This window comes from Parambassis ranga, chromosome 17, assembly GCF_900634625.1.
Source record: "Parambassis ranga chromosome 17, fParRan2.1, whole genome shotgun sequence".
Taxonomy (NCBI): domain Eukaryota; kingdom Metazoa; phylum Chordata; class Actinopteri; family Ambassidae; genus Parambassis; species Parambassis ranga.
In genome coordinates, this window is record NC_041037.1 from 6,389,255 (window position 1) to 6,415,521 (window position 26,267).

The 26,267-nt window shown below is 41.7% G+C and overlaps 1 protein-coding gene across 1 annotated transcript in view; it reads right to left on the reverse strand.

Annotated features, from left to right (window-relative positions):
- Positions 1 to 12,618, reverse strand: part of LOC114449218 (dipeptidyl aminopeptidase-like protein 6) — a 57,344-nt gene extending 44,726 nt beyond the window's left edge. Inside the window, exon 1 of the mRNA XM_028426684.1 lies at positions 11,810 to 12,618. Coding sequence (XP_028282485.1) covers positions 11,810 to 12,001 — 192 coding nt within the window. The 5' untranslated portion in view covers positions 12,002 to 12,618. The remainder of the gene's footprint in view (positions 1 to 11,809) is intronic.
- Positions 12,619 to 26,267: the final 13,649 nt, after the last annotated feature.

Consider the following 26,267-nt stretch of genomic DNA (forward strand, 5'->3'; position numbering starts at 1 on the left):
TCAACTGTTTACCTCCTGCTCCCTGTATGATGCTGACAGCTCCAGATACATGTAGATATTACTGTGTATTTAACGAGATACACCAGTTGAATGCTCTACAAACATGGATTTAAAAGGCAATTTCTTCTTCTATACACATAGATGTGGGTCACATTAAATGACAATGACAATGAGCCTGCATCTACCCATGACGACAGGCTTATGCTTTTGACAGCATTGCTGAATGTGGAAATTAACGCCGTCTTTCTCAGCTGAGCTGTAATGTTCATCATGCCAGGGGGGCGTCACCTCAAAATGGCTGCTTTGGATCTTAAAGCGTCACGTAAATAAAGCTGAAGTTAGCACTTTGGTGTTTGTTTTTAACATGAACAGTAGTCTAATAGATTTTAATTGATGTGATTTGGCAGCAGGAATAGGCACCATGAGACTGCATCAGCCACGCCATTTCAGACAGGAGTTGTAACCATGGTAACCAAGTAAATTTTATCCCAAAAGCTAACCAAGGGGTTCTGAGTGAAAACAAACTAAAACAATGAAACAAAGAAAAGGTAACCAAGCTATATTGGTGTCAGTGACCTTTGGGGGTCGCACAGTGTGACACAATGGGGGTGACAATGTGCAGTGTGTAGATGCATGTTCTTATGCTCAGAGATACAGGTGCCAGGTCTAGTTCAAAGAAAATAGTTTCAAAATAAAAATGCTCACAAAGAGGTCTATGGATTTTCCTCAGCAACCAGGTCATGTTTCCTGCAGAGAGACATTGAATTTTTTAAATTTTATTTTTTCCGACCCCGAGCAGGGGAGTTCTCTGGCTCCATCATATTGAAGAGAAGGCATAAATCTCTATAGCTGATATTTCCAAAACTCTGCAACTCAAATCAAGACAGTGCATATGGATAAGTTGCACTGCAGGCCACAGGAAAACATAAATATTTAATTTTAAAGGGGTAAACTGTCCCTTTATACCATTGCTGACACCTGAAGTAAACAAAAAGTTAAGCTTAAATAATTCCACTGTTCAGCCTAAATGTTGCTGGCGAGGCCCCTCTCAGTCTAGCTGGATATTAAATATGCATCTCAGTGAAAAAGCTGATAGTGCATGATAGGACTGAGGAAGCACTCTGTGCATTATAGTGGAGCCTTTGCTTAACCACAGTTAATCCCTGTAAGCAGAGTGCATTAAGAAATTTCTTCACAGAATCCTGTTTGTCTCATTTTTCACATCCCACAAAATGGAAAGTAAGACATTCAGGAGAATGCAACTACATTTGACATCATAAAATTTGACATAAACTGGCATGTTGTACAACTTAATAAATCTCTGTAAGCCACAGTTACCTCTCAGCTCGTCGCTGGAGGCAGTCTGCTGCTTAAATTTAACATCTGACTACTTTTTATTTAAATAAATGACTGTGATTTTGCGGCAAACTCGACTGATGTTAACAACCACAAAATTGTCTGTCATCCCAAGTGCTCATTATATCATCAGACCGTTTAAAAGCTAAATAAATAAATAAAGAGCACTGACACCTCCTCAAGCACTTCCTCGCCAGTTTGTAATTTTCTTTGAACATGCCCTTCAAGCGCTCTGTAACAGATTGATTAAATGCATAATTAGACAGAAGAAAGACGGTAAAATGCTTTGCATAGTAAACATTAAACAAATAGGAGGTGCACACATCCTTGAAAAAGATCCAGCACTCACCTTCCACAGTTTCTCCACACGAGATAACTTGCTTGTTTTCATAGTGACGGAGAGGCAGCATGTGAAGCAAAGAGTGATGTGGATGTAGTGAGAGTGAGACGGTGAATAATGATCTGGCCATAAAAGAGACACACCTCAGCTCTCACTGAGAATAATCCCAGAGTCAGCATCTTGGCACTAAGTTCTACACATCAGGTTGAAGTGAATGCCCGTGTGTGTGCGTGCGCTAGCACACACATTCTCCAGCTGCCTTGCTTTCTCAAGCAAAGAATACATCATCAAGAAGACCCCCACAGAGAACCTAACACCTCTGTGGTCAAGCTAGTGGAGGTCCCATCTGATCACTGAGGGAATATCAGACATTACAGGGTGCTGTTTACGGCACACTAATCCCTGCAACACAACCCCAAGAGAGCGCTCAGCTCCTTCACAACAATCAGCACTGAACCACTTACCTGGGCCATTAGCTGCATCTTGCTGATCAGCATTACACTGTACATACACCACACAGAGAGCGGTAACACTTTATGGACTTTTTTTTAGATGTTAATCCTGTCTCCCTTTTAACTTTTCTCCCGCCCCTCCATACAGCTGCAGGTCAATGTAGGCTAGAATTTCGTTTTCAGTTTTGGGAGGTCAAATGGACTAGAGTGGAGTGACCCAGTTAAGATAATACCTATAAGGCGTCACACAAGAGTGCATTCTATCTGTCCAGTAATCTTAAATGCAGAGGCTAATGTGACAGCTGCTGGATGGTCTCCATGTTAAGCTTCATTTTTTTGTGAATGATTAAGAAACAAAGCAGGCTAAAAAGAGCAACAGATTACTACAAATATAATCAAAATTCTAATATTGATCCTCTGAATCCGAAACAGTTTGTTTTTCACTTGATTGTTGTTGTTTCAAAACATGCCGCTAGTGGAGTTCAGATGGTTAAAGATAACATAAAATGGTGTCAAGCCCACTTAACCTAACAAGTTCCTGAACCCTAAAAGTATATATAGTGCACTGAAATAAATTACTCTTAAGTGTCTAAATTTTGGAATGTATGTCTCAGACCTCCACTGGACAGAACACCAACAGACAAGACAAGATAGATAAAACCTCCTGAATAAGACTGATGAAGTGTGCATGTTTGTCTCAACACAGCCATAATGTGAGCACCACATCATGCCGCCCTAAACATGTCCAACAAAAAAAGCATCTGTATTCCCATGATGTAACATCCAATCTGGTGAGGGGAGTAACATCAATCATCGCAGTTCGGCTTTCCCGTCTTCTGTGGGGTACGATTTTGACAGGCTGCCAGCTCCAGAATAGTGACTCACTCAATAGCTCTCCCCGTTCTTTCCACCTCCGCTACGCACCACAACAATCATTATCTCCCCCATCTCTGTTCTGCTCCATGTGAGCTCCACACTGAACATCATCACAGAAGTCAGAGCTCGACTCCCAGCTCAGGGAAAAGCAATCTTCTCTCCCTTCCCCGGAGCTCTGGGTCTCATTCAGACTCAGACAGGCTCAGAGGAACAAGAGAGAAATATTGACTGCAGATGATGATGAGCAAGTTCTCCACCTCGACAATGTGGCCTACATGTGCCTGTACACAAAAAGCAGCAGGTACACACTCAGCAAACCACTCTGCCAAAACTGACAAACTACGTCCATCCTGACACGCTACAAACCCACCTTCATGGCTGGAAGGGTAAAACTTTTCCCTCCTGTTGCTCCTCTCAAAGCTAGAATGCACACAAAGGTCTGGCAGGGATGCAACATGAAAACCTATCTCATGTGTTATTCATCAGAAGACTAAACCAGAGCCTAGAGGCAGCAGAGGGCCCACTTAGCTGTGCCATCATTTTGAAGCTACACACCTTTATCACAGCAGACACTTTGACTTATAAAGCAGGTGTAACTGATTTGATTCATGGTGAAAGCTTTTCATTTAGATGTTTAAGTTCCATCGTTCCTGCTTCTGTGCTTGTTGATTCAATGACATGGATAAGTGGCAGTGCAAAAATCCACCACAGCCCCTGTTATAAGGTACGCCTGCGCTTTTCATGCAGTGACAACTCAGTGACTGATGTGGAAAACTCTATTATACAGCACTGGTCTATAGAATCTTCACGAGCAGCAGAACATTCATCCTTTGATACCTTTTGTAAGTGAGTGATTTATTTTAGCAACAAGGTGTATCCTAGAGTTGACATGTTAGCAGCTCTGTGTGTGGAGCTTTAGAATGTAGAGCTAATATTAGCGTGTGAATATAAACACAATTTTGTCGTTAAAATAAAATGATGCTATAATGGCACACTTAAAGAGGCAATCTATAGGAATGAAAAATGTATCTGAAACATTTATAAAATGCACAGGAGAAATAACTCCTGAGTAGCATCAAGTTTTCCCTCAGTTTTCTTTTATAGAGTCTACACTTTTAACTCTTTGTAAATTGACGTATGAATCAAAGACAGTGATGGCTGAAGCTGCTTGTAGGTGACTACTGGAAAACAATACAGTAAATGAGCTGAAGGCATTATTTGTATTAACCTTAACCAGACCACTCCATGTGCATCTGCTTTTTAGAGATGGCACTCTTTACCCTGGCCACTGGCATCAGGTGACAGAATGGACTGGATACTGCCTTCACCTAGCAAATCTAGATCACGTATCTAGCCTCATATAGTTTTGTTGTTGGATGTTTTCTATGCTGCAGCAGAGTCTGACATTGGTGGACAAAAACACTCTGATGTCCATGACATCCACCTCTCTATCCACTTTGACTATGAGCTCAGTGATGGAACAAAACAGATAAACAGACAGGAATAACAACAGACTTCAAAAGCAAACAGTATATTTAACACCAACAGAGACTGTCACTGTTTCCCTGCAGTGACACTCTTGCTACAGGTTGCTTGTGTTCTCGCCTCCTTTCTAGGATTTACTACACTATAACACTGTTTACTTTTTACTTTTCAAATGCTGTGTGTGAGCACATGTCTCTGTAGCAGTTAAATTATGTGCCTGTGTGCGTGCGTGTCTCTCAGGGATGTGTCGCTACTGTATCATGGCGAGGTCGATAAGAGAATCTGCCCGTGTGACACAACGGATTACTGCTGCCTGGTCTCAGCCAAGAAAAGACTGTGAGAGGACTCGGGAGGAATGGCAGCTCCGCTCTGCTGCTCTAATTCTATGTGACAGAAATGTTGTAGGAGAAATTTCCTTCACTTGCTTTAAATTTCTGCCTTCATTATTGAAGAATTACTTTTGAATCCTTTTTTCCCTTCTTGTTGCAAAAACTAAAATCTGTAAGACCGAAACATTTCTACAAAATGACAGTAAAGTCTACATTTTACCATACAAGGAAGACTAAAGGCTGCTTTGCTCATAGACACGCCTGACACGCTGACAGGAGAAAGGCACCTGTTCGTCTCTAACAATATGATAATTTGATCTGTCACCTTCTTAAATTAAATGCTGCAACTAAGCAATGCTGCTGGTGAATGTGCCAAAAAAAAGGTTTATCTGTGTCTACAGGTCAGAGTGATCCCTCAGTATGGCTGATGTTGCTAGGTGACCGTGTAACCTTTTCAATCCCTGTGAGAGGTGACATTATCATCCCCTCCTTGGACCAAGATGAGACTCTTTAAGCTTTTTTTCCAGCTGGTTGACTGTAGTTACAGAAGCAGTGCAAAATAGCAAGAATGATCCTTACACTAATACAAAGACCCTGCCAAAAGCATGAGCTCAACCAGTCTACACTGATGTCTACAGTGCAGTAAAGAGTCAGTGCATTGACTGGAACACAACAGTCTCTAGTGGCAAAACAGACACAGTGCATGGAAAACCTAAAAAATCAGGCACTAAAATGTCAATGAAATGACTACTGTATACATTACTGTTATTTTAGTAAGTAGCACACAATGAAGTGAACTAATGCATGAAACTCTCTTACATAGCTGCACTGATGAGCCACTATAATAAAGGTAATCTTCAAAAGAAAATACTGTCTGAAGTTATAAATAAAAAGCAGACATCAACACAGGGAGCACAAAAAAGGAAGCAAGCCAGGTTAAGAGAGTTATATTTAGTTGGATACACATATACTTCTTAAAAGCAGCAGAAATCTGTAAGATCCACATTGAAGTTAGATCTGTGGACTGAGTTAATCTCTGTGAAAAGAAGAGAGCAGACGTGACTGCCATCGTTAAGCTGGAAATCACAAATGAAGGCAGACAAAAGGAAAGATTTTTTTTCTTGACTGCATCAATATTTAATCGGCTAAATTCCACCGACTGTAGTTACTGTTAAGATGGAAAAAAGGCGCAAGGGTTTTAAATGTGATGCGACTAAAACAAAAATGTTAATGTTAATGTTAATGTAAATGCTTAATGACAACTGATGCTGTGTTTGTTACGTTCTGCATTGACATGAGGTGATAAGGCTCCTCTGCATTTAAACACTGACTAATACCCTCTGTCAGCTTGTGTAATAATACAGTTAATCATAAAGGAATATCGAGGAACAGGGACAGTGAAACTGCGAGGCAGCAGCCTGCTGATGTAATGTTGACAGGTCCGTGGTGGAGGTGGTGGTGGTGGGAGAAGGCAGTGTGGAGAGGGATGATCGATTGTGTGTCAACAGAGCATTGAGGTGCTGGGTGGGGGGATGGATGACCTGTTGAGATGCCCTGTGGGATTGGAGGAGCACAAAAAATAGCAAAGCAGGTCGATTGTGAACAAGTCAAGAGCAATAATGCCCAAGAAACAGGCTGATATCCATGAGGAGCCAAAGGGGAATAAAAAAAACGCACATCATAGCCATTACAGTGGACGTACTGTGTTGCCTGACGTGACCAGAGGAAGCTCAGTGTGCAGTGTGAGAGCTGCGTCATCTCCAGATGGCTGTCAGAGCCACCAGCGAGCAGCAGCGTGTGTGTTCCCACAGCTCACAGCCTCACCCTCTCCACCTTTGCAACCATGGCAACGGTGAGCAAGAGGTCCTGCTGAGGATGCTTTGTTGTCCTGAGGGGAGGAGCTGCACTGGGTGACAGCATGTTTGCCTCGTGTGCCCTTTACTGGTTTCAGGGCTACAGACTCCATTATTTCATATTTTGCTTTTACAATTTTTTTGTGGTGAACCTAATTACTTCTCTAGATTATTGCTTTTTATGATCAATTTGTTGCATCGTTGTATCAATGATCTTCCATTTGCTGCTGACCACTCTTATTTTGAGCAGGCTTTGGTTGTATGCAGGTAAACAGTCTATCTGGAGAGAAGGCAGCAACACATCCACAACTATAATTGAATTTTAAGGCAATTCAAAAGGTCTACATTTTCATATGTGCCCTCCCATGGTCATGCGAATATAGTGCATAGAAATCTGCCAGTCTGTCATAACAGTGGCAGCTAGCGAAATTACAGAGAATCTTGTTACAATGACAGGAGTGCCTAAACCATGACCTTCAACTAATCTTTTGACAGAGTAGATTGGTCTAAAACAGACTTATCTTTTTAGATTTGTGACATTATAGTACAGTAGCTCAGACACACGATTTTGTGTCACTTTTAAAATCACTTGACAATTTGCCTCTGTTCAATCTACCTCCTCTGTTTTTTATTAGAAAGTGGTATTTCAGAATACCAGTTACAAAGAAAGCTAAGACCTACGAACAGAAGAGGCAGTTTTGGCCCAAAAAGATAGAAAGAAACCCTCAAAAACTAGCGTTACTCATCTCCACAGAACATTTAAGCACCCCTAGGCTGATTGATTTAGCTTTTAGGCCTGAAACTTTATGTATTTTATTCACACTTCTACTTTCATTGAATTATTCTCAGCAAGACAGCTCTAAAGGCCAGCTGAAAGCCGATAAAATAAAGGGCTGGTGAAAATATTTCAAGATTTAGCAGCTAAAGAACAAAATACGAGCTCAACAAAGAACTAAAAGGAGAGTACAGGTGTGAGTCAAAAATCTATAAATGCAGTTTAAGTACTGACATGTTTGTGCTAATATCATACACATGTATGCCCCATGATCAGTTTGCATCATGTGTCTAGCTTCTGAAAGAATCACATGGTCACTTTCATCAGTCTACAACATAAGAAACTGGTCAGATTTGCCAAACGCTGTTCATTAAGCCTACACAATTACCATGCACATCTGGTCCTCTACACAGCTGAAAAGGGAGGTTGTCTCGGGACACTTGATCATTTTTGAAATCAGCAGCAGCCTTCACTATGCAGTCATCACCTGAAGCACACAGCCAGGCCGGCTGCAGAGATAATGAGGACAGCCTATCACATCTCGCTGCTCTCTTTCTTTTATCCAGCTGCTCTCATTGAGCTCCGTCTGGCTGATTTATCCAAGCTCTGGACCTCAAAGGAAGCACAGAGCTAAACTAAGACTTGGGAACCGGGCCAAACTTTCTTACTCAGATCTGGAGTATCTCTGAGGAGCAGTTAAGTGCACATGAGGACAGACAGAGAGAATTGTGCATGCGTGTGTCAGCCCCCGGCAGTCTTATTCAATGTGAATTTTACACTTAAGTCAGGGTCAGCTATTATTATGAACTCTAATTTCCTGCAATCCAAAACCAAAATTGTGTGTGCAGGAAATTTCCCATAGATAAAGTTCAATTTTCAATTTAAGCAAATTAATTCAAGGATAATAAGTGCAATGATGCATCCAAAAAAATACAACTGGTCATTAAATCAGAGTGCTCACAGCCTGTAACCCTACTGTGTCTTTGCTACCTTCCTCCTCAGGCACAGCATCACACTTCCTTTCCACACTCCATAGTGCAGCATGCCACACTGGGATTAATGCAGTCCGGAGGGAAAATGAGCTTTTCACTAATGACTAGTGCTCATATAGTTAAACATCTCATGCTGTCTCCACAAAACCAAAATACGAAGCAAGGGTTCTGATTTTGAGAGAAAATGTGTCTGCTTATAAAATATGGATATGTTAGGATTTATGCTATGATAAAATACAGAGTTGAATGAGACACAGTATCAAAAGCTGTGAGTTGTTGCTTGAGGCAGAAATCTGTGATTTACTTTAATTATAATCATTAAAATGTTCAACACACTTAATTGACAGTTAAACACTTTACTATGCTTTGAAACACCCTGTATCATAATGTTAGTAGTGTGTGTGTGTGTGTGTGTAAATGAACAATATTTCACCTCCTTCCATGCAGTTCTACCATGTTCATCAGTGTCCACTACCTGCTGTTAAAAATGAATTTTAGTTTTTGTAAATTTGACTAACTTTAACACCAGATTCAGACTTTGAGGGCTACTTATATGAGCAGAAGTCAGCGCCAAGAAATCACAGCAAATGGAGGTGGAAGAGCCAAGAGTCATGTGCCACAGGCTGGCGAGGATATCAGAGCAGAGCTGCCTCATACCAGGCAGGGACAACTGGTGGATTTGCTGTCTGCAGCTTGTCATGCACCAGTGTTATCAGAGTCCTGAGTTTGCCCAGCTATTTGTAGCTGCAACAAGCTACTGGGTGCTTATGTTTTCAAAATTTTAGTAGAAGGAAATGACAATTTTCCCCACTGTTTGCACTCTATAGACAGATTTGTTCTGCCGAGACGTCTTGTTTTCATTGTTGTCTACACATTTATCCAAAACGAGTCAATCAACCGTTTCTTTGGAAATGAGAATTGAGGAGCAGTTAAGGCTTTGTTTTGCAAAGAAAACTGCACGAATAATGTTTTGCTACTCAATATGTTGAGTCAGGTTTTATCCTGCATTATGCTTGTTTTTTGTCCATACAGGGGAAGTCAGGCTCCAGTCTAAAGCTAAAACGTCACCATATTTCACTTTTACGTTCAGCAGTTAATTAGGGATGTTCATGGGTTTCTATTTGCAGTAAAGGGTAGTGAGGAGGAGAAAGACCTGCTGCTGTGCATTTACTCTGGTCTGTGAGTCAAACTCTACCCCAAAATACTGACGTGTACACACAAAGGCAAGAAACAATCTATCTCAAAACACACAAACGCATACACACACACCTCTCCTACAAACAAAGATGCAGCGCCTGCATTTTGTGAGCTCAGGAGAATGCTGCACTGAACAAATTAAACAGTTGTTTACAAAAAGTCTAATTCTTTTTACTAACAAGGAGTAAACTGCTGCCTCACAAAGCTCCTCCTGCATCTGGAGGGATTTTTCAGACAGAAGCAGGACAGCTGCAGATAAATATCTGACTCAAATGAAATTCATGCCATTTCCAATTCAATTTCTGCCCTTTACCTCTGCAAAAGTAAACCAGAACAACAATACAAAGTTTTTTTTTCTGCAGGCAGGAGGGTTTGGCTTACAGTGAAATGGTCTCCACATCTCCTGAGGCTAAAGGCAATTTCATGCTCCAGTACGACTCAGGGGGACATCAAGACGAAAGGTGACCTGAAGGTTAACAGTGCAAACGTCATAAAATACGTCCAGCAGTGTAGTAACAGCTCCTGACTTCAGTGCTAAACTGCAATCTGAAGGTTTAATTGTTACATAAAGACTTGATTTATAATTGTCTGCAAGGAAATACGTCAGAAATAGAGGATCTTAGATGAAATCAGGGCTCCTGTCCAGCCCTTGGTGTGGCTGCTGCTGTCGACAGCACAGGCAGCGTGAGCATTCAGCCTGTTGCCAGCCAGCCTTATCGCTTCTTGTTGTGACAGACATTAATAATTCAGAGAAGCATCAAGGAAACTTGCTGCAGGTTTTTGAAATGGTGTCAACGCAAAACAAGCAACACATGTTTCAACCAGTTACTGTATCAGGCTTTCATGCAGACAGCATGCAAGCTAACAGGCAAACCAAGCTGATGTCATCTGGCTCCTGCTCTTTGGCTGAGGAAGGGTAATCAGTGTATATATCTGTCTAATGTCTTTAGCTGGAGAGAGAATTGAATGAAGAAAACAATAACAGGATGGAAGCAATGTCTTCTCTAAGTCTCTTTTGTTGTACGTAAACATGTGCATACAACATACAATCTAAACAAACACAACTGTATTTAAATGTACATATTAATCCCAATGTTGTGGCCATATGGCCAGGTTTTGTGATTATACCTAAACATTTCTTCCATATGTCATTTACATGGAACTGCTGTGTACATTTATATCACAGTATTCAGGTTCCTCATATCTCATTTCAGCCACAGTCAGTACACATACATGCACTGATACTCAAACAGCATGTATTTCATATTAAGAGTGTTCTTTGTATGTATACAGCCCATTTGGAATATCTCTCTATTATTGTTTTACCTCCATTTGCATGGCTTCTTGTCTGTTTACTGTCAGCTCTGTGTAGTATAAAACCAACACAACGGTGTGCAAAGCTGAAGCACACATACATGCCCAAACAAGTCCAGACTTCTGGTTGCAAGAGGAAATGCTTTTCTGTTAGATATAGACAAATGTAACATCATTGTACAGAATGTAGCTGAATGGTGTAATAGTAACCAGTGTCAGGGGCTTGTTATTGTTCTTTAAATAGCAGAGAATGCTCAGGACTCTCCATCAGGACCGTGTTTATGAAAACCAGGATAAGATGGTTTGAATGCTTTCTTTCTAAAAAGCACAACTTATCTTTGAATAATGAGACGTATAATGCTAAAGGCATTTAGGTTATGGTATTAGCATTTAATCTCTTCCTGACTCTCTGAGCAATGTGCCAGAGGTGTTTTCCCACCGTCTGTAACCAAAACACTCACACTTTGCAGTTTCAGCACCACAGTCAGCACCAGAGAAGCTCACAACAGCCACAAACACTACAGAGACTCTCAGCTGGCAGCACCAACTGGCACATTATTAGCTGTTAATAGCAGTGATGTTTCCAAATAATCAGATGGTTCCATAATTGTAACAAACACATCACACCACACCAGCCCTGACAGGCCCACGACTAACATCACAACACCAGCTTTGAAACTTTTTTGAACAGCCTGTTAAGAGTAAAACTAAACGGAGCGCATGTTTATCCTGAGTGAATCACCTGTATGCTGATGTGTGATTAATGTGTTTGTGTCTGGATGTCTCTGTATTATGCGCCTAATTAGATATGAATGCAATCAAATATAAAAAGTGTCTTACATCTTCATCCTCCCGGACGCATTTTTTGCGGTACTGGATGTGAGGTCTGCCGTCGACGAGTTGTTGAGCGTTCTTCGCTGCGTTTTCCTCGTCTGCAACCTGTCCACCAAGAAGGTGGCTGGCCTCAGGTGGGTGCGGAAAGGAATTGGTCGTGTTGATCTTCCCGGTGAATCTCTGGTACAGCGAAGCCATAATATGGGTCCGGTTCAGATAAACACAACTTACAGCATGTCAGAGCTACAAATGGGTCTAGTCAGATTCGTTTTTTTTTGTTTTTTAGAGGGGGGACAGTCTGTTGGTTTTGTGTGCGCTTCGAAGAGAACCGATGGCAGGCAGCCAGTTTTCACCTCCGGGATGGAGCAAAAAAAAAGGGGGGGGAGATAAGGTGAAGATACTTGGCTACTAGTGAATACGCATCTGTGGATAGTGGATGACTCACAGCCTGAAGTGATAGACCGATACAAAGCCGGATCCTCCCCAGCGCTGTCCTTTTAGCTTTGTCCGGGCGCACGGCAGACTGGTGGGCTGTAGGTGTCAATAGTTGCTCTCTTCTGTATTCACAACACGTTGTCTCCCCTCTTCAGTTTCCTGATGTCTCCTCGCAGCGAGATAGCAGGCGGATGCGCTGAGTTTCCATCAGATATTCGATCCCCAACAGACTCCGAGTGATTGTCCACAGAACAAAAGGAGCGAAAAGATAATGAGTCGAATCGTTCGGCTCTGTATTGGCCGGACTGTCCTCACGCATGAAAAGTGTGAAGGACGCAGAAATCCCCCCGACGGTACTCTCAAGCAGACGCGCTCTGCATGAGAAGTGACCAGCAGTGAGAGAGCATGCGACTGTCACCACTCTGTCTTTGTATGCGTGCGCTGCGTTACGCACAAACACGCACTGTAAAGCCACAGATTCTCTGGAATTTAAAAGCTCTGATTTAAAAAAAAAAGACTTCTTATTTATGATACCATAAAACGTGGAGGTGATATTTCTCCAAAAAATATGGCATGTATTGTCCTCGGACGGAACTCGAGTGCCTCTCTGTGGTGCTCAGGATTAGGGCAGCCTGACCACACACGTTCACAGAGGTGTACTCCAGATATGAAGCAACACGTTTTCTTTGGACAGGTTTTCCTTCCTATTTTCCCAAAATAACCATATAATAATATTTTATTTCACAATTTATGCAGAGTTACTAAACTTTCTTTAAATCCCAACTATAATTCAAACCATGCATGAAAGGATCTCATCCTAATTTGTGCACCTCTTCCTTGTGAGTGATTTCATGCTTGAAATGCTCACATGGACCACAGCAATGCAGCTCTGTGGTGAATGCAGAAGATTGGCTTATGTGTGGTGAAGGAGGGAATGAAGGTGAGGGAAAGACTGTTCTTGGGTCATGAATGCCACCGGCTGTGAACATACCACAGCCTCTCGCTGTGACAGCTCAAAGTATCACTCCACCGGGGCTGAGCTGAGGAAATAGGTCATCATCATGAGGGGTACAACTTCAAAGCATGCACTAAAGCTCAAAGCAGCTCCATGCACATTCTAGTTGAATGCAGCTGTTTTTGTATCTCCCATTAAGTAAAATCAGGTTCATCATGCCAGCATTTGCACTGAGTTATCAAAGTGGACTCACTACAGCAGTAGAAATGAAATTATTCTTTTATTGAGCTTTGAACAAAGAGTGAGTTTCAATTAATTTTCTTTTATAAATGGTGAGTCATTTCGGGCTCGAAAAGAACTGCTGGAGGCTCATTGATTCGTGGCTTGAATTATGAATAATGTAACTTCAATAACAGTATATGCATCTGGAATACAGAATATTCATTTCAAAGGTCTGGGCATTTATTCAAACACAAGGACACAGGACATTACTGCTTTTGCCAAAGTAAAATTAATCCCTCTTTCCAGTTTGGATCAACTTTCCTTTGACTCTATGTGATTCATAAATTGTTTGATGCTTTTGTGCAGGCTAATTAGATTTCTGTGGTGGACAGAACATCTCTGGGCTTCCAGCAGGCTCTTCTGCCACTGAGGCCTGCCTCAGTCCCTGTCATCATTTGTTTCTCTAGTTCATAAATAGCTTTCTTGGGTCTGTGCACTCCTGGGAAATAGGTCCAAGTCACTTGACATCAATCCCAACCTCTCTGATAGATGCCTTCCAATCTTCCTCACCTTGTTGGGGAGCTATTGTGAACTGCCTGACTGCCTTAATGCTCCCCTCAGGACTGAGCTGGGGGAGTCTTGGGCTCAGCTTGACTCCCCTATCGCCTCCTTCCAGATACAGTGGCTGACTGGAGCCTTTTCCCCGCTGCCGTCGCAAACCCCTGCTGCAGTCATGCTCTGCATTATAGGTGGCAAAAAAATGGAGAGAGGCATGTAATAACAGCTATAATGATGATGATAGCTGCAGAACCTAATACCTCTGTGAGTAGCTAATGGTGCTGCTGGAGCCAGTACAAGCTAAACCTCACTTCAGGTGTTATGTGGAACACTGCAATCAAGCAGATGCATTTTAATCCTAATGATAAGATGCACTTCTGTGCCCTTTATGATGCTGTGGGTGATGGCTTTATGAGGTGCTACTATGCAATAAACTCCCCTGAGTGAGCTTAGTTTTAATACCAGTGAGGGATTGACACCAACATTACCACAAAATTTACTAACTGACTGCACAGATGTTTTTTTTTTTTATTACATCAGATGAAAGACATTGGTTTCATTCTCATTGCTGAAGGGAAATAATGCCACAATACTAGTATTAATCACGTGGTCCACAGAGAGAAGGCAGCTTGAAGGTAAAATACCACAGCAGCATTACATAACAGTGACCAAACTGTACACTAAATCTTTCTTTAATAATGCAGAGTAATGCTTAATGTTTCAAGAAAAGGACACTTGAAACAGAAATCAAACATTTTTCCCATGCTGCAGTTTATCCAGCTAGATTATTTTCATGTTAATTTTGGAGAAATCAGATGTAGAGATTTCTGTCTGGATGTAACTGGCAACCAGCTTGTGGTGGAAAAGCCAGTAGCAATATTTCATTGAACCAACTGTGATCCAATCACACAGCAGTTTCATGTAGGAACTATTTTCTACTAAACTACACCCATCAACTGTTTCACTGTGCAGAAGGACTTTCAGCCACGACTGTATTTTTTTGGCTCATTTGCCATTTTCTTCTATTATATTGAAGAGAAAGGATAAGTCACGTCAAACATCAAACTCAGAAATTTAGAGAATCAAAATGAATAGTGCTGCAGGCCACAGAAGGAAATATGAATATTTAATTTCACAGTGAACTGTCTCTTTAATAAAACAGTGTTAAGTGTAGTTTAAGATAAACGTGTTAATTCAGCACTTATAGCATTGTATGCAGGACGATGTAAAGCACCTGTGATGCACATATTTATGTATTTCCATTAACTGAAATGTCACAACAGGCTGAGTTGTTTCCATCAGCATGTTACACAACGCTACCAAATGACACACAAATTAATTGGATGGAAGAGCAAACAGATCAATCAATTGATGTCTAGAGGGAGCGCAGTAATATCTAATTTCCTTTCAACATCATTCAGCCGAGTAAAGGAAATGACTGCACCTCTCTACATGCATGTAACAGAATGGATTTAGTCACAGTTCACCATAATCACATTTTTTGTACCATTTTTCCATTCAGTATTAGCTGGACACTAATGATTTCCCCTGATGCTGAAGCTCAGCCGCTCAGCAGCAACAAAGTTTTCTTTATCATCCCTGCAGCCCGTGTGGTGGATTACAGAACATAAGGCACCCTGATGTAACCAAAGGGGCACATACATTTCATCTTAAAGCTGCCCTCTAAATAGTCAGCTACGGGGCTAAAAATATTTTCCCTTACCATTGGCAGTGACATACTTTAAAACCTGTGTAACTTCTGTAGCAGGTTACACACACTGCATTGAAACAGATAGCAGATTACTCTACAATGAGTGGTACTATTGTGTACATTTTACTCCTGCTCTGTGGTGTGATGAGGGAATGTATCATGGGGTTCAATGCTAGGATGCAGACGGGCGGGAGATTGTCTTAAAAAGGCTGCTCACTGGTCAGTGTCTAGAGTGACAGCTGCATTTACATCTATGGGAGCGACATCAGTTAAGACTGAGGCAGACGGTCCCTGTTTGATTCACTATAAAAGGTTAGGTGTTATCAGTGCGTCTTCCAGAACTAGCACATCCTCACATAAACTTGTAGAATAGAATGCCTATGATTCACAAAATGACATTTAGCTCCACTAGCTAGCTATAATATCCAACAAACAGAAGAGAACTCCAGACTCTCACATAGGAGATTGGAATTTGAGTCTATATATATACATAGACAGTATATGGATGGACCATCACCCCTAGGTGTCTGAAGAGCTGTTTAGAGTCTCCATGGGAGGCAGTTATGAAAGCTTACACTCTAAGTCAGCACATGCCTGACAAACAAAGCGGGCACATCCCTAGTTATGCGTAATAAATTGTTAGGTCCTAATATAATTTAATTGAGCGAGTTATAAAAAAAAAAAAAATCAGTCACCATACAGTTGTCACAAAAAGCGAACTTATCAATAGAGGCCAGAACAGTTTTTTTTCTACCAGGCTGTAAACATGTTTCTGCTGTGAAGTTGGATATTTTACGGGAGTCAATGGGGATCAACTCACTGTTGGAGCCAGCAGTTTTTAACACTTGGACATGGGGTTGCCTTGGTCCCATGTCAGGCCTAGTTATTTTTGTTTTCAGGTTATGATTAGGAAAAAAGCAGCGTTTGGGGTAAAAAAAGAGCCATTTTTTATTTGTGAGAACAGTCAGATAGGAACAGTGTTCCATCCTCATGTACTCATGTAGAATCAATGCTAGTGTGCTAACACCTTACTCAGAGGCTTTGTGTTGGTTTTCCACCTACAGATAGATGTTATCCTGAACATGTCTAGATGAAAAAACACACACACATTGCTTTCAAGGTAGAAACATCTTCCACTGTCAATGTTTATCAAAGTTTAATTATACCCCACTGAAGGCCACAGTCAGTCAGACTGCAGGAGAACACACTCCTTATCGCTGAATTACACCCCAACACTACATAACAACACTTGGCTCATTTTGTGCTCTGTAACAATGGTCAATTCAATTACTCTGTTCTGCAAGTTTATTATGATTGCAGACCACTGCACAAAAGTAGAAAGCTCCCACAAATCACAAATATATATCGTATTCTCACTCTACACAAACACACAGGGAGTCTAACAGAGAGTACACATAACTAACTGTAAATTTAAAAATTCCAATAAGCCCGTGTAAAATTCTCATCATGACCGAAACCAGCTGTGCATGTTGCCTGTAAGAACAAGCATATTATCTTCTACAGAGAATAAGTGCTGAATCTTCCAGTGTATTAGAAATGAAAGAGGAGCTATAGTATGTGTACTGAGCCCAAATTGAAAAGCAGATAAGTCACTGAGGAAATGAAGTTTAATGCAGCCTGATGTTGTAGAATGGACTGTGGCTACATTTGAGGGGAATCATCGCGGATCATGGCAGCAGCAGATGATGAGGAGGAGAGAGAGGAAGGAAGGAAGGAGGGGGGTGGTGAAGATGGGGGGGGGGGGGCGCAGAATCCAATCTACAGCATGTCACCAAAAAATGTAATGTTACAGGAATGAAAAGGGATTGCGGTGAATGAAATAAAGAAGCTTATTACACAAGTTATACTTATTACACAATTAATAATAATTTAGTTACCATAAAGTCCTCTTCAGTAGCTGACCAATTAGGTAAAGCCCTCTGATTGATGTTTGTATAAACAAATATTCCGAACATGCACAGCAGTTATTTCAAAATGCCACAGACAACAATGCATACCTACTTCTCTATCCAACTTTTCTCTCACAATGGCCAGTTCCCAGTGAAGTCATTAGATGGCAACATCACAAAGAATAACAATGAGGCACTAAGCATTCTCCACAGCATATGGAAGCAACCATTTATAAAAAGTCAGCGCCTGCTGAAAGAAAATTAACCGGGAAGCCTTTTGTCCATCAAGATCCTCAGAGGGGACATGAGGACTTGCCGCTCTCCCCCAGCCTGTCCAGTTGTTATCAAAAAAACAGCCAGCAGCGTTTTCTGCCAGGAGCAGGAGACTCACCCATAAACACAGACATTCCCCCACAGCGTGCCATGCATGCTAAAAGGGCCCCTTACCCTTCTGGAAGGAGTGCTGGTGTCTATCTTCAGCTGGGTGGCTATGAGGACAGACATGCTGAAAAGTGCCACTTGCCTTTCTCCCTCTCGCTGTGCTCACACCTTTGTGCTGTGAAGTTGGAGCTGCTGGAGGTGTCTGAGAAGCCCCCCCACCACCACCTTCCACCTCCTCCTACTTCTCTCCGTCCCTCCCCTACAGCTAGGATGACCTGGGGGTCCAGGAGCCCAACCAGAACGCCTCTCTCTCTCTTTCCTCGCTGGGTAAATCAATCACACAGACACTGGCATCGCCTCCACAGGGGGGTGACGGGGTGGGATAGGAAGGGGACGCCTCTGCTCTGCTCAGGCTGCTCCAAATGCTACTTATCTCTCTTGTTCTTCCTCTTCCCTCCCTCTCTGGCTCACTCACATACACACTTAAACTCGCTCAACAAGACTTCTCAGCAAAAGGTGCAGAGTTCAATAATGTAAGTAAATCTCATACACACATACTGTATAAACAATAAACACACATTCTCAGCTCATCAGTACCAATAGTGCCTGCTAGACATTTTTACTTGCTTTACGTGTGTGTGTGTGTGTTTTCAATCTCAGTGTGAACCAAGAAAAGGATCAATCCAGTCAGCTTTGCAGCTCGGTTGTGATTAAGCACAAGTAATATTTATGCTGCCTGTCCCCCTCATCATAAAATACAACCAACCACCACACACTCACTCACACACATCCACACACGTCCACCCATCAAGCCATGCTAACAGGACAGAAGCCTGGCACGGGCAACACTTCTGCTTTATTTATGTGGTGTCTTGTGTATTGAATCACAGGGCTGAACCTCCAGACTAACAGCAACAAGGGAGGTGGATTTTTATAAAAGTAGAATTAGTGACATTTCTGAATTAAAATACAAACCATCAGTCTTGATCTAATCTGGTCAGCTGGATATGGCAAAAGCTGCAGGAATTGTGCCCTGGAAGAAGCAGCAGTGTGAACAGCAAACTGTTCATAACTCATTCATTAAAAACTGTGCAGGGTGGTCTACAAGGCTACACACACACAGTCGCTCCCTGCTCAGATATGGACTGAATAGCTGCTCGTATCAATGTCCAGCTTTTTGCTTGTACGTGAAAAATTGAAGATGTGCAGTGTATAGTGCAAGGTCATTAATGCACTCAAGTTCAGCACAGCTGTGAAAGTTGGTTTTACTTAACATTCATGGGCAGAAAATGTGCACTATTTTGATATGACCTTGCCAATTATTCAGTGAAAAGCGGGAACTGCTGAGCCTCCTATGTTCGTATTTCATGGACATGTTTTATACCCGGTGGTAGGAAGTACTTTCACGGTGCTTCATAAATACTTATATTTAAACTCAGCTAAGTTTCTTTTTCGATCGTGACTCATGGGCCTGTTTAAAGGGAAGATGTCTTCCCTGCCTGCAGCTGCAGCAATTTATCTCTAATGGCTGCTGGGCTTCGGATCATATTTTACACATTTGATTTGCACACAGACAAAAATCTCCAGGATGACAGCAGCAGCTGATAAATCACTGCAAACGTTTAAAGCTGGAAAGTATAATCGGTTTAAGTTAAAACAACAACAAAAACAACAGCTGCACCTTTTCTTTTTGTGTTAATCAGGCCAACATGTAAGGCAGTACATCTGCACAGAACTCACATTTGCATGCACACCGCAGCAGATAAGGTTTCATCGAAGAGAGTAATTGCTCTGGTGGCTGTATACAAGGGAATAATATAGTCTTCTAAGTTCATACCATTACACTGTGGTTGTACTGTAGTTGCTGTTAACAAGCTGATTTTATGCCATGACATTTCCCCAGGGTCCTTTAAACAAGCCTCTGATTGGTCATCTTCTGCATTCGTTTTTGTCACATTTTATAGCCCTGACATACACCTTCCATGATTATGAATATTGCTCGCTCACAGTAAGTCACTGTAATTGCAATTAGTGCAAAAGGTCAGCATGGTTATTGCTGCCGAGCACAGAGGTGATGCTGTTATATCATGCTGACAGAACATTAACAATCCACGGCTTGAATTTTTTATTTTTTTTACTTTTTACAACATTTGTTCACTAATTCTCTCCATGCGCCACCTCCCTGCTGATCGTGCAAAATGTAGACTGCCATTAAAGCATCAGGAGCAGATGTCACAACAACCACAAAAAATTGATCATTGATAACACTCACAAACTGGAGCAGACATATTGGCTTATATCATAACATTAAGATATTAGAAGGTTCCGAGGAGTTGCCTGAGGCACATATGGGCGTCTAGATGCACTGAGAATGCAAAATTTATCATGCACTGTCACAGGGATAATGAAATCATCAGTTTATGTTTTAGTTTGTCTAAAGGTATCTGCCTAAATAGTGTCTCCAGCTGCTGAATTAAACTGATAAATCATAAACTGATCAATAAATAAGGCTGCTAAATGCCAAACAGCACTGTGTGAATTGTAAGAGGCAAATCATCCCTAATAGTAAGTTGTGAGAAGTATTTTTTTTTACTCTCCTGCAAAGATAGCGGTGTGTGTGCGCATGCATGGGAGGGGGTGAGCGTGCATGAGTGTGCATGAGTGGGCACGAGTGTGTGTGTACGAGACAAGAGGTCACGTGCTCGTTAGTGGCAAGTTGTTTGTTAGTACGGAGTAAAACAATAAAGCTGCTGCCTTACAAGGACATATTTAACCATCAGATGCTATGATGCGGCCTTATTTTACTGGATGCAGCAGAATTTATTTTTTTTGGGGGGGATGTAGTCAAGGCGGGGGGCATTTGTTGTCAAGGCAGCTGCCCTAACTATAAAGTGCTGCAGGAAACCCTGACATGTGGATGCTTGGTCAAGTGCTTGTCATATTATAATCAAAGGCCAAAAACGACAAGGTGTAACGCTGCCTTTTTGTGTTTCTACTATTAACTGACTGAAAGAAGCAGTTTCACAGATTTATAAGAGGGCACCGGCCAGTACCATCATATGTTCTGTAATGCAAACAGAAAATGATGTTGTATGTCCAAAAAACACATGTGTCGTTACCAGAAAAGTAATGAAGACTTGTATCTGGCTGGTATATTATTGACAAAATGTGGCGTGTTTTTGTGAGAACATGTTGAAAAATGGGACCTGTTCAGGTCCTTAAAACAGACTATTTCACATGTCACAAGGCAAACATCTATCATCTTCAACAAATTTCAGCCACCATTATTGAAACCCCACACAAACAATGTGACAATGACAGTAGGGCACTTCTTATTTAAACACTAGTTGTTTGATCGCCTTTAAAATTCAACCAATGTTTTATAATGAGGTTGACCTCTCAGAGCCTATATGCTTGAAAACATGAGAGTATAATATAAAAGTCAGTTCACAGGATCTTATCCCATGATGCCTTTAAACTGCCTAATCTTGACCTTCAGCCACACCTATCCCCCATTAATCAACTCAAAAAGCTCCCAGCATCCTCTAGCAGCCCTCCTCCCCGTGGATCCTAAAGATTCATTCTGCTGTAGTTGGTATGCTTTTCAGACTTGCTTCCCTTTGAGCTCGAGGTAGGGCAGTGGTGCAAAGATATGAATAGAGAACACACATCAGTGTTTGCCAGAATAGAAATGAGTCCAGGAATACGTGCATATCTGGCGATGATGCGTCTTTATCAGCAGGTTGCAAGTGTCTTTACTACAGGCCGAGCAGTATCAGGTCATCTGTCACAGGTGACGGGAACAAATGAACCCTGCACCCCAGGGAGCAATACAGGAGTACGATCAGGTCGAGGATGAGGAGCTTTAGGTGTACGGGGTGGCTAGGAGCTGGAAAACCTGGACAGCTTTTATAAACATGGTTCTCATCTACAGCAAAGCTTCCCTGGAGAGCCAAATCGCAGCATAGCAGTTAGTGGTGACAAATGACTGCTGTTGAATTGTGTTGTCCCTTGCTGCCGAGTGTCCCCCGGTTGTTTCTCTGTCTACGAATTTCATTTCATTGAACAATGTGCTATTGTTCACTACGACATTATCACTTTCAATGCAGTCATTGGATAAAATAAACAGATGGTATCGAAACGTGCACGTACTACCTGTGTGTGTGCACGTCAGGGAAATGAAAGTCATTTTGTAATGGTTACTACTAGCTGCGGGCAGCAATACAAACATTTTAAGCAGGCGATTCAAAGTGCACTGGTTCAATGCAGGAATACAGAGGGCTCACTAGATGAATACAGAAAGCTTTTGAAAGGCATTTCATCCGTACATATTCCTGCTGCATACAAATCATTTCTGTGAAAGTTTGTCTGCACAATTTTACTCCTGGGAACCTTAACATTCAGCTCAGAGTGCCAGCAAATCCTTGACATACACTTTCAACCAGACCTGCCACAGGTTCACTCAAAATTGATCAAACAGATTAAAGTTATAATATTACTTTCACACACATAAAATATACTTGAATAATAGCACGCAGCAGACAAATGTATAAACTCTTCATGCCTGAACATGAGACGGATTGCTGAGAGAGAGAGAAATAAAACCGGTCGTGTCTTGGAAACAGAAAGCATGGTGAACTGACTGCCTCTCTATCTCTTAGTAAATGCAAATAATGGAAGTCTAGACTCTGAAGGAAGGTACTGGCCTCGAAAGCAACAGGCAGCCAGCAGAACAGATGAGACAAACACTGTGAGGCACTGTAAGAGATGTTCTGCTTTGCAGTGTAGGAGGGATGACTGAACCCAAATGACTCAATCAGCGTGTATAACCACAATTTAATGATGTAAAGTAAGAATATTGCTGTTTATGTAAAGTGATGATAAGTTGGTGCCCTAAGAGATTACATTACATGCAAATACAGTTCAACCCCTTTTACTGATTGTGCAGAAAGTAGTAGAAGTAAAACTTCTAGAAGGAAAGTCGCTGACAGACCTCAGACAGGCACATGGCCACAAAGCTGGGTGTCATCCAGCAAGGTGTCCACGCAGTTATCTACAACCAACTCCAAATGTCCGAGCACTCACCTCTTGAATCTGCTGTCTCAGGTCTGAGTTTTAACACAAAACTGATTTTGCCCTTTCACATAACCTGTTCCCCAAGACAAAGATTGCCATTTTGATGTCCAAGACACAGACTTGCAGACATGCTGACATGGACACTGACTGCACAATGCTAAAATAATTAAACATTAACATAAACAACACAACAGCTTGTAAACCGACAACTTACCAAAGTGTAATGCAGCATAATGATGGACATCCTAATTTGTTGACACTTTGAAGAGGTGTGGGCTTATTTTCAGCCATAACGCGTTCAAAGTAAATATCCAAACAAAGTGTAATATCAGTGATTGTTGCGGTTAATAATAAAAGTGTAAAAAAAGAAAGTGATGATGAGTGTCTCCGTGTAGATTCAGCTGGCAAGTGAGAGCTGTTGTTCTCAGAGCAGGATCACACCAACCAAATCAGGCATAATGAGTTTCAGTGAAGACATGTCTGCAATTTCTCCAAATTTGTTCTGTCCTCAGAGAAGGGTGAGCAGCTCGGGTATCCACAGCCAGACTTAATGATTTCTTTTCTATGCAAATTTGCTACAGATTATAGTACAATTTAATTGGCTGTGTCGGGGACTCCTTAAAGAGTCAAAAATTGGTCACAGAAACTTCAGACTTAGGGGCGTTTCATAGCAACAAGCAGTAAGTAGCGTCAGCAGAAATGCAGAGCTTCTTATATGAACCTATAAGAAATAGGAGAACACTGTCAGGATGCTGGAGAAGGTTGGAAAGGAAGCTTGATAATGAGTACGTATGTGGCTTTGAGCCTCCAGCAGAGGGCAAACTAACTCCAGTATGGACTGATATGGGAGGATATCAACAGTCTAATCCATTGGCAATAGATGAAAGCCGCCACACATCCATGCTTAAAAAGACTAAATTACACATTATTACTGTATATCAACCAAAGAACAGAACATCACATATATTACTTATTCTTGTAGCCTACTTAAGCCTATGCAAAATATTGATGTTTAAACCTTGAAAGTAGCGTGCTGATTATTACTCTAAAAATATCTCACTAAAGAGCCTTTTTTGGATGGAATACTCCCCAGAGACAGACAGTCACAATTTAAATATTTTACAGCTCTCCCCCGAGTATCACAGGAAGGGAAACAGATTCCATGCACAACACGATCAATACAACCTCCAAATTAACTTTGGATGCTTTATGTGAGTGTCGGTCTAAAATGGCAGTGGCAGAGGGTGCTATTGTTGGCCCATTACTGGACAGACAGGATGGAAAAAAAGGATATTTTGGCAACATCATTTGGCAGATAAAAGCAAAAGTTGATAGAACTATCCAGTTAGAGATGAATAAGAAGCTATAAATAGATTCTTACACGGGTAGATGGCATGACTTAATGTGTTTAATATATTTAGGTCATCAAATGATTTGGTCTTAACTACAAATTAAAAGTGGATCATTACTGAGGTGATTTCTGTGCATCTGCCCTGAAGGCTTTGTTTAACATTTCCATTAATACACAGAAAGTGATCCTTCCACTTAAATAAATTGGTGGAAGAACTACCCCAAAAGTTAAAATCAAGATAAAACACGCAGAAGACAACAACACCTCTACATCTCAACAACACGTAACACGACTCTCATCGTCTTCTTTTACCGCTGGAGTCCACACATGCAGCAAATGAAACAAAACCCCTCAGCATTCCCGCGCTTCCAAAAGTGCCGTGCCAAATTCTTTTCACTTGGGTGGATTTTTACGCACAACAGTTAAGAAAAGACATGCAAGTTGAGTGAGAGCAAGAAAATGTTTTCTGAGTTGTACCTTGTCTCCTTTGATGGATCCCCTGCGGTAGTTTCCTGCACCTGCTGATGAGTTCATGGTCCCATGTAGCAACGGTCTGCGATAGGAAAATATTCACCTGAAGCCGCCTGAACAATCAACTTTCTGCTCTCTCTCTCTCTCTCTCTCTCTCTCCCGAGCACGTGATCGCGCACGCACCAACACAGCCAATAATGACGCGGGTTTCTGCGCTCTTGAAACCTCCAAGTTGAAAAGCCTCATGTGGCGACACCTGCTCCCTGATAATCGCATGCGATGCGCGCTCAGGCTATTTCGACAATGGTCGAGATAAAACGCCGCCCACATGTAGTATTGCTGTTTTAAAAGTGCGCTCCGGTGACAAATCAAAGCGCCATATGCGCAGACTCTCTCCAGAGAGTGCGCTTTGTCTGTGCGCAACGGAGACAGGTGATCAGCAGAAAGTGTCCTTGCGTATAGACTTCCCAGTCAGCACGTGAAAATGAGCTGCTTTGCCCACATTACAAACACAGAAGGAAAACATATGTCAGCAAACCTTTGTGTGCACATAGTGTGCAGTTAGTTGAGAGTTCACTGCTTTACCTGCAGCTTATCTAAACACACTTATGGGAAATTGAAGATAACTGCAACCCTGTGCGTCTTTTGCAGGTGTTTTATGGCAGAAGCTTCCACCACGAAACCGGTAATTAGAAGCTTTTAGCCGCGGGTGGTGTTCAAAGCCGAAACTGTGTCACCCTCCAGCTCCTGAGCGGCTAACATATTCCCCCCCATATGGCCTAATGAGGAAGGGGATGCAAAAGAGTTCATTACAGAGAGTAAAGTGTGAATTTAGTGAAACCACAGGGAACTAAGTGGCAGCACACTCTGCAAATACTAATGATCAGGGGCTGGGGAGTTTTTTCCAACTTCAGCTGCAGCCAATTACATGGAACAGAGGACAGACTTTACTTATTGGAACAAGAAAAGCACCATTGATATTTAATTAAGGAGTTCTATGTAAAAGGACTGATTTACTGATGACTGATTACAGCCAGTAAGGACAACATTTATTCCAACTTACATTCTTATTCTGTATTTTCTGTTTTTGCCGCATTGCACTGGTGTTGAGAAATAAATAATTGAACAGTCTGTAGTATATAGCATCTAAAGATACGTTTAGGTATAACGACTCTCAGTTGGGCTGCGCTGGTGGAACAAGGAGAAACAAAGCAACACAAAAACCGCACCACTATCTCCTCCATTTTAAAGGAGATAATGTGACTACAGAAGAGATTTTGTGTGCCTGGTTCTACAGCACCTAAGACAAATTTCATGGTTGCATTTGGTGTGTGTTAAAAAAAAGGTGGAAGCATAAAGGAGTGCATATGTGTGACAGAGGGCAGAGCAACATG